The sequence below is a fragment of the Cibotium barometz genome, chromosome 1, assembly GCF_041138505.1.
Source record: "Cibotium barometz isolate CiBa-2024 chromosome 1, ASM4113850v1, whole genome shotgun sequence".
Classification (NCBI taxonomy): Eukaryota; Viridiplantae; Streptophyta; class Polypodiopsida; order Cyatheales; family Cibotiaceae; genus Cibotium; species Cibotium barometz.
The window spans coordinates 19,010,707-19,020,576 of record NC_141046.1 but is presented as its reverse complement, the minus strand read 5'-3'; the positions used below and the strand labels follow the sequence as shown (position 1 = coordinate 19,020,576).

General features: G+C 40.9%; 1 protein-coding gene across 6 annotated transcripts in view; it reads left to right on the top strand.

Annotated features, from left to right (window-relative positions):
- The first annotated feature begins 5,136 nt into the window (after positions 1-5,136).
- LOC147641686 (uncharacterized) overlaps positions 5,137-9,870 on the top strand; it is a 75,668-nt gene continuing 70,934 nt past the window's right edge. For 3 of the 6 annotated variants that reach the window (XR_015265923.1, XR_015265922.1, XM_086798507.1), the window contains exon 1: positions 5,137-5,630. Coding sequence is in view for 3 of the 6 variants with exons in the window: in XM_086798507.1 (XP_086654633.1) it covers positions 5,386-5,630 (245 nt within the window). In the remaining 3 variants the exon portion in view is untranslated. The remainder of the gene's footprint in view (positions 5,631-9,870) is intronic. The other 3 variants (XR_015265921.1, XM_086798512.1, XM_086798490.1) reach the window with 1 other exon arrangement.

Genomic DNA, 9,870 nt, shown 5'->3' with positions numbered 1-9,870 from the left:
TCATCCATATGTGATTAGTGTATAGCCCACAAATTTTCCTCTCCATGTACTTTATCTCCAACCACTAATATGGGCACCAAATTTTGCATGGGTATTAACTAATTAGTTAATAAGCAAGCTTGGTTTCAAGCATTGGTTTTCATTGGTGAGTTGATTTTAGTGTGTGTTTATGAAGTGGATGCCTTTGTTTGGTTCTTCCATTGTGCTTGTTTTAAGATCAAGAATTCTCTAGTGTTTGTCTTTCTGAGTGTGGTTCTCTTAGGAGGTGATAGTGGCCACCTTTCAAGAGAACCCCCTTATAAATGGGTGTCCCCAACTGAGTACTATTCTCCAAGCCCCTTCAGTTTACAATTGCTCTATCAATTAGGCTTGTTTTAGTAAGATGAACCACCCTAATTTGCCAATTAGGCCAAATCATCTTTATCAACCTATTCCAGTCTTATCAATTCATGTGGTTCTAAGCCACAAAGCCAATTTCCAGGAATGCCTTGCATTTCTCTTTGGAGCAAAGCGGTTGGGAGAAATCAATGCATCACTTGAGCCTTTCATTTGGTCCCTTCTCAATGACGAGCTCACATTTGATGTGTTTCTATTCATCTTGATGTCCTAAAAGTTGTTTTCCACATCTTATTTCTTATCCTTCTTCATCTTTCCAAAACTACATCTATGGCTACCCCCTTCCCAAATTTTCATGGAAAACCCAATTAGGATGCATTAGAATTCCTGGGATGATTTGGAGATAGACACTAATGATATTAAGGTTAGTGCTTTCCCCCTTGTTCTAAAAGAGGAAGCTAGAACCTAGTATGTCACCCTTCCTCATAGGCTACCAAGGATGGATGGGAGATCCTCCGCCAAGCATTCTTACAAAAATATGGAAAAGGAGATACTCGAGAAGGATTATGGCAGCAGCAAATGCTCCTACATCAACAGGAGTCTCTCCAAGATTTTCAAAGGTATGAAACTAATTTTTAGGATTTGTGGACTAGATGGAGTTCCTCTCCCACCTGAAGAAGCAGCACCAAACTTTTTGAAGAGAGACATGTTTTTTACTAGTTTATTTCCTCCTTTAAGGGGTAAGGTAGAATCCAAGTTTTGTACTAGTTTTGAAGAGGCACTTAGGGTGGCTAGGGAAAAAGATAAAAATTTGAGATATCAGGCACATAGGCCTAGATTGGACTTGGACATGGGAAGGAGAGAGGAAGACACTTATGAGGCTCCAACACTTAACTTCCCATAAAGAGAATCAGTGGCCTTAGGAGCACCACCACCACTTGTTGAAACCTCACAACACGAGCTTCTCCATAAATTAACCCAACAATTAGAAAGCTTGAACCTCAACTTGATGCAAAACCCTAGACCACAAGCACCACAAGAGGCTGGAAGAGGACCAAGAAGGCAAGCACAAGAGCTCATTTGCTATAATTGTAATGAACCAAGGCATGGGATGCATAACTACCCATATCCAAGAAGACCTCAAGGAGGTATGTACCCAATGTGTCGACCCCCTCAACTACTTCTGAGAGATGTGCCTCCACCACAATAGGCAGTTGCGATTCCACTAGTACTACCGGCACCACAACCACCACCAATAGGTCAATGTGTTAGCATAAAATCAAGTGGTCAATATGTTAGGCCTCAACACACTTGAAAAAGAACCCAGAGAAGAATTGGAGGCCATGCTAACAGTCAAGGGGACCAGAGCTCAACATATGGAAGACAAAGTATCAGATTCGGAGGGGACCATGAGAGAGAAGAAAAGCCAAGCCAAGGAGGAAGACAAGAGCAACAAGAGAATTAAGAAAACCAAGAAGACTAAGCAAAAGATTACTATGGAAGACTTTCCTTTCGGCAAGGATCTCAAATCTTATAATCTATTCGTTTATTTAATTTCACAAAAGCCTAATATTACTTATGCACAACTCTTGGAGTTATTACTTCTTTTGAGGAAGTAATGGGCAAAACTATCTACCCCTAAGATCCCCAAGAAAAAGCATGTCAGGCCTATAAATGTAATCAAATCCAATCCGCACAAAGATGTTGTCCCAATTTTGGATGCTTGGGTTAAGGGTCATAAGATATCAAGGGTGTATGTAGATGGAGGGGCCGAAATGTGTGTAATGTCAGAGAGGACTATGCAAATGCTAGGTCTAGAGGTCGATTCTCCATCCACATTCAAGGTAACTTTGACCAACAACTCTAGAATAAAGTGTTTGGGTGTCATTAAGGACGTGAGAGTCACTGTTTTGCAGAGTAGTTAGAAGTTGACATGTATGTAATTTCTAGCAAAGGGGAGGGCTACCCGATTATACTAGAAAAGCCTTGGCTCATAGCCATGAATGTAGATAAAAGGTGGAGAACAGGAATGTTGGTGCTAAATCCATATGGATCTAAGGGGCCTTCAAGCAAGAAAATCACCTCTGATATGTGCAAGGGTAAAGAAGTGGATTTGAGATATGACCATAGTAGATGAAGATACTAGTGAATACTCAACCACTAAGATTGAGGAAGAAACATTTAGCAATGACAATGAGAGTTCATTTAATGTTATGGGCCTTACTTTTCAAAATAGGGAAGCTAAACAGGAGCTAGGGACACTACAATCGATAAATGTAGGAACTAAAGAGAGAAATTGAAACAAAGGTATTGAGGTTGATCCGTCAAAAGTGCAAGATCTCTTAGCACTCCCATCTCCATCAAATACAAAGTAGTTGGTCACATTTCTTCAAAAGGTTAGGTAGCTTGCCATATTTATTCACTTGCTTGCACAAATAGTTTCACGATTCCAAAGACTCACTCAGAAGAGTACTTTTACATGGGATGATGAGATTGAGAAAGTTTTTAGTGAGGTAAAAATCATGCTTAGTTCTTTACCAATCATCATGCCACCCTAGTGGGATTTGGTTTTCTATGTTTGTCCAAGTGTTGGCTTTCACGTAGTTGGTGCTATATTAATACAAAAGGATCCAAAGACAACTTTTATGTGTCTAGTTTACTTTGCAAGCAAGGTGATGTTAGAGGCTGAGAGAAGTTCTCTAAATGTTGAGCAAATGATGTTGGCTCTCACGTTTGCAGAGGCAGTCAAGAAGTTCAGGTCTTACCTTCTGCCTAAACCCTTTGTTGTTTTAACAATTGAGAACACATTTCCTTATGTGGTTCAACACATGAATATCTTGTTGAAATTAGAGCAATGTGATGAGCTATGGTGGATCAAATACCAGAATCAACATCATTAACAAAGTGATTAGCAAATAATTAAGATGTAATTAGTGCATGATTAGTAAATAATTAAGATGTAATTAGTACGTGATTAGCAAATAATTAAGATGTAATTAGTGTCTGATTAGTAAATAATTAAGATGTAATTAATGCATGATTAGCAAATAATTAAGATGTAATTAGTGCATGATTAGTAAATAATTAAGATATAATTAGTGCATGATTAGTAAATAATTAAGATGTAATTATTATATAATTAGTGCATAATTAACAAATAATTAAGATGTAATTAGTGAGTAATAAGCAAATAATTATGATGTAATTAGTGAGTAATTAGTAAATAATTAAGATGTAATTAATGATTAATTAGTGAGTAATTAGTAAATAATTAAGATGTAATTAGTGAGTAATTAATAAATAATTAAGATATAATTAGTGATTAATTAGCAAATAGCTTAATGTAGGCATGGATAATCAAAAACCAGCAAATTCTCATTAGGCCAATGCCTCAATTTATAGAGTTTACATCCAAGCATCTAATCCCACTAATTTCTCCTTGATTCACTCCACCTCTCCCAGAATATCTCCACACTTCCTAAATCTTCTCATGCTACCCTTTATTCTCTCCCAGTAGATTCTTCTCACCTTTTCACAGGTTCTTTCACATTTACACATCCTCTTTTACAGCCTCTAACCAAGGGCTTGTTCCCGCACACACCCTATTCACTTGTATATTTCAACACCTCCCCTCAAGTGAATACTCTCTAGCACACCTGGACCCTATACCAAGTTTCTTTCTTACTTGATAGCCCACGACCAGTGTCTAGCACACCTCCCCTCAAGTTCACTTAGCACACCTAGACCCTGTACCAAGTTTCTCTCTTACTTGATAGTCCGCGACCAGTGCGTCAAGTCCCTAAACTCATAGTCCTTGACACACTCTCTCTCTCTCTCTCTCTCTCTCTCTCTCTCTCTCTCTCTCTCTATGTGTCCAAGGCTTACTATAGTTGCCCGCGACCTTGACTAAAGTGCTCACACATACATCTATCTACCACGTGGCCTACATCATCGGTGGCTCAGAGGTGGTTTTACTTTGTTGGGGCTAGTTACATTGGGTTGTGGGGTCTCTCTCTCTCTCTCTCAGAAAAGATTTTCACATGGCTCCTCACTCTTTGGAGCCTCACATCTTCTCTTGTCTTCAGTCTTCTTCTCGTGGCAGCTTCTCTTCACGCGTCCGTCTCTTCTTTCTGTCTTCTTGGGGCAGCTTCTCTTCTCGTGTCCATGTCTTCCTTCAATGCTTCCTTTAGATTTTCTTGGTGTGGATCTTCTTCTTGGAAGGAGATGTTCTTCTTCTTTCATGGCTGGGGCCATGAGCTTGTCCGTCACTCAGGTCTTCTTGCTCCATGTGAGCAACATGTTTAACCATTTTGCTAATACTGCTTTTGGGCTTATGATGTTTATCTTATATTATTATGCAATGCAAACCCAAATTTATGTGGGAGGTCTTACCTCTTGCCTTATTCTGGACAAGGGCAGTGTCTGATCCTATTTTTACACAGATGCAATGTGCCCAATACATAATGCGTATAGCATTCATTCTTATGCACATTCCCAAATGCAACTCTGGCTGTGAATAGTCTTGAATTTGAGTGAGATTTACAGGCATTAACCGAGGGTTAAATGTAAAATGATGATTATCACAAATTTATCAGCACAATTTTACCAGAAATTATATTAAATCAAGGGTAACCAATTTGTACGAAATGGTTGGAGTATCAAACCAACTCCGAATTGCAATCTGAAGTTATAGGGATCTGTATCAGATACCTAATGGTTAATTTGAACCCTCAATTGCATCAAAATATAGTGATTAGCACTGATTAGTAAATTAATCCATGTTTTGTGTGCAGACCGTGGGGTTGGAAGGATGCAATGTAAAGTTCTTCTTTTTTTGAGAGAGAGAGAGAGATCGCCTTGCCATTGAAATCGTGACCAATGCTCTCCATGCTTCTCCATGGAGAGTGCCAAGCATGAAGCTTCCAAAAATGAGAGATTGAAAAAGATATTATAGTATTAAAAAACCGTTAAAAAACATTCAAAAATAACTTGTGAGCAAGGCATATTTACGGTGCACAGAGAGAGACAGAGTTCTTGGACAGAGAATCCATGGCGAGCGCCAGTAGTCAGCAGACGAGCTCGAGAAAGAGGAAGAGGGAAAAGGCCACCATGCACCCTCGGAACAAGTACGCAGAAAACCCCCCAGATTTCACCTTTCTTGCGTCCAAGTACCCTACCTTTAACCACTACGTCTCCTTCACACCAAATGGGAAAGCCAGGATCGACTGGACCGACTTCAATGCCACCAGAGAACTCACTCGCGTCCTGCTGATGCACGACTTTGGCATCCAATGGTAACAATGTTTACTTCCCACAAACCCTAGGTCTTTATAAAAATTTACGTCTATATCATGTTTGAATTTGGTCCTTTTTTTTCAATTGACCGTGAGGCTGTACGTACATGCATTAGCATTTCATCACATTTGTATTCGTACATGCATACGTGCCACACATGCATTTATCTCTAGAATATCATGTGGATGCTCAAATGAAATTATGTCTCTATGATGCCTGCTACACATGCATGCATTTTCAGAATATCATGTGTACAGGCTCACATGAAAGTATTTATGACTCCGCCAGTAGTTGTCTCTATGCTTCATCATCCTCATAGTGAATCATGACCCGTCTTCATTGAAGCTTAAAACCTGTCTCTGCCCTAGCTGTCTCTATGCTAAGCTTAAATGCTCTTCAAAACCTGTCTCCCCTGCAAATGAGTCTTTCTATCTTTCTTCACATATTGTGCTGCCTCTAATCCACAAGAAATCTAGGGGTCTCTTCTAGTTATTGGCATCATCACAGTTTCCATAGCTTGCCACTTCACAAATGTACAGCCAACTAGAAAGTTGGCTGCTCACAATTGGTGAAATGGAGATGTCCACAATGAAAATTATATTTACAAGGGGCAATGCACATGGTGTGTTCCTAGTTGCTCACTTATGAGACTTGTATTGTCTCTTGCTTGAGATTGTTTTGCGTCAGTATATTCAACATAGTTTTCTCCATATCTCTCTCTCTCTTGCACTCTCTAATCAGCACATTCTAGTGCCACTCTGCTTCTGCTCTGTGCACTCTTTCATGGTATCATCGCTCCTGGTTTTGCAACCTCTTTGCTGCCCCAGATTCAGCGCTGTTTTCAGCACCTCCTTCTCTGTGTTTTCCTTTCAGATATGCAGCTCTTTCATGCTGCGTTTTCTGGACTGAACCTGGTCACTTTGCCTCTGCGTTTTTCTCTCAGATCTGCAGCTTCCTTTGCTGCGTTTTCTGGACTGAACCTGCTGGTTCTGCGCCGTTTAGTTTGGCTTCATCACAACAGCCTTCTGGTACTGTTTGACTAGTGTTTTCTGTTCCACGTGGAGTTTGGGACATAGGCGGCCTGTTTTCTTCAGGACAGCAGCTTCCTTTGCTGCGTTTTTCCTCTCCCGTGGGTTTGCTCCTTTGCAGAGGGGGTCTTTGGTGTTGCAGGCTTTGGTGGCACTCTTGGTACATGTGGAGGAAACTTCTACTTCAGAGTTTGTGCGTTTTCTTGAGGAGAGCCCTGTTGAAATATACAAGTGAATAGGGTGTGTGCGGGAACAAGCCCTTGGTTAGACGGTGTAAAAGAGAATCTGTAATTGTGAGAGAACCTGTGAAAAGGTGAGAAGAATCTACTGGGAGAGAATAAAGGGTAGCATGAGAAGATTTAGGAGGTGTGGAGATATTCTGGGAGAGGTGGAGAGAATCAAGCGAAAGAGGTGGAGTGAATCAAGGAGAAATCTGTGGGATTAGATGCTTGGATGTAAACTCTATAAATTGAGGCATTGGCCTAATGAGAATTTGCTGGTTTTTGATTATCCATGCCTACATTAAGCTATTAGTTAATTACTCACTAATCATGTCGTAATTAATGATGTTGATTCTAGCATTTGATCCACCATAGCTCATCACATTGCTGTAATTTTAACATGGTATCAGAGCCAAGCCTAGAATCCATCAAGTTTATGAGCCCATTATCTAGTTAATTAGGATTAGTAGATAATTAGGAAATAATCAAATTTTTAGTTATTTTCAAGAAGCTTTCTGTACTCCCAGCCAGTGGAGGAGCTCCCTCTCCTTGTAGGCTCAACCATTGCCCAAACCCTTCTAGCCCAACATAGCCAACTCATTTGTGCTCCAGCCAGTCGAATCAGAAGCGCAAACCGTTGGCGCATCTAGGAGAAATCGCGTTTTTCTGAGAAAATTTGACATTTTGTCTGCTCCAGTTGCAATTGATCTAATTCCTCTTAGCCTCGGGGGTTTTCAAGCATGCTCTACAAGCGGGTGAAGTCAGAATTTGATTTGATCAAGTCTACAGTGAGATCCAAGCTCTTCATCAAATCTGCAGGTGACTTTGGTAAAACAGAGATTAAGCATTCAATGTTTGGTCAAATCTTGTGTTTCTTGGCTTAATTCTCTACTAGACTAATTGCTATTGATGGCCTTGAAAGGATTTGAGCTCATTTGAACTCTAAGACCTCAGATCTGGGCTCCTCGCATACTCTGTTTTTTGCACACAAAACAGAGGATTAATTTGCTAATCAATGATTAATCAGTGCTAATCACTGTATTTTGGTGCAATTGAGGGTTCAAATTAACCATTAGGTATCTGATACAGATCCCTATAACTTCAGATTTCAATTCGGAGATGGTTTGATACTCCAACCATTCCGTACAAATTGGTTACCCTTGATTTAATGTAATTTTTGGTGATTTTATGTTGATAAATCTGTTGTAATCATCTCTTAAACACCAGATTGAGTTGTAAAAGAGTAGACACTGCCCTTGAATCTTGAAATTGGATCAAGAGATAAGACCCCCTTCACATCATCATGAGTACAGCACAAGAGATAGCGAAATTTAATGGGGAGCAGTTTTACACATGGCAGACAAAAACCATGTATCTGCTCATGAGGAAAAATCTGTGGGGGCTAGTTGAGGGAAGAGATGAATGCCCAGAGGTGAGAGGGAAAAATGAGTGGAAGAGCAGGAATGAAAAAGCATTGGGACTTATTGCACTCAGTTTAAATGATGAAATCATTCATCACATCACAAGGATACAATGGGCAAAAGATGCATGGGATGAACTCAATAAATTATTTGGCACACAAGCTAAAAATTCAAAGATAAATCTGTTAATGCAATTCTACAAATTAGATATGAAGGAAAGTGAACCTTTAATCACACACTTGAATAGATATAAAAGCATTAAGCAACAACTGGCAGCTATTGGCAAAAAGGTAGAAGATGATGAGGCACTAGCTGTGCTTCTGAAGAGTGTGAACAAAGGTGAATATGAAAATATTGTAGCAACACTAAAGAATGTACCTGAATTGAAGCTACACGAGATAGAAGGAGCTCTACTAGAGCAAGAGAGCAGAGGCAAAGAGAAGAAATGGCTCGACTCAACAACAGGAGAAGAAAAAGCATTCTTCACCCGAGGAGGATTCTCTCGAGGACGAGGACGAGGACGAGGACGAGGACGAGGACGAGGCAGAGCAGGAGGAAGGACCTTCACTTGTCACAACTGTGGAAAGCCAGGACACATGGCAAGAGACTGCTACAGCAAACCCAGTGGAGAAGGAACGACATCGGCAAACTTCATGGAGACTCCAAAGGAAGTGGAGTCGGATCATCTTTTCTAAGAGAGAGAGAGAGAGAGAGAGAAAGAAAGAAAGATTTTATTAACGTCTTCCAAAAGACCGAACTCGGCCTATGAGACAAATCGGAGTACCTGTATGGGGTATCCTCTGTCATCCCAACAAAATGAAAAAGTACTGAATAAAAAAAGCTGAATCTGGGTGTGCAGGGGATGGAGCTCTATTACTAGGAGAATGCAAAGCTATATGCATGGAGTATACAATCATGATATGCAACCTAGCTAGCTCCATCCTGTACCATACTGGGGGTATAAAATGGTATACATCAGTGAAGGGGGTGTCCACAGCTCCCTGAAGAACATGCCTGGGTGTGCTCTGAAGCGAGCCAGTCGCTCCGCACCCTCTCTGTGAAACTGAGCTCTGATCTCTGTCATCTCTCTCTGGTATAGGCGTGGTGTCCGAAAGCCAGGTGTCCTCTGTCTCCTGCGGGCTCTAAGTGTCTCTGCTCTCTGGAGAGTAATTCCCTGCCGTGTAGGGGCTGGGAGGGGTATGGATCTCTGAAAAAATGTAGTAATCTGTGTCTGTCGCCCCCCCTCTGGAGCTGTCTGAGCCTGTAATAATATCTCTCTGTGGCACTGTATGTCTAGAATGTATCTCCCCAGTATGCGCTGGTCTGCTGTCTCAAAGATCTGGCGTAGGGAATGTGGCTCTCTAAATAAAATGGGATATCTCTCTCTGATGGCTGTATATGCTCTGCATCTGCATACATAATGCTCCTCACTCTCCACCTCCTCTCTGCACAATCTGCATACCCTCTCCTCTCGGGGGATCCGTGCTGCTCTGCCAGTCTCAATCTCCAATCGGTGTGATGAAACTCTGAGCTGACCAATAGCCACTCGAGAGCCGTGTGGTAAAAAGC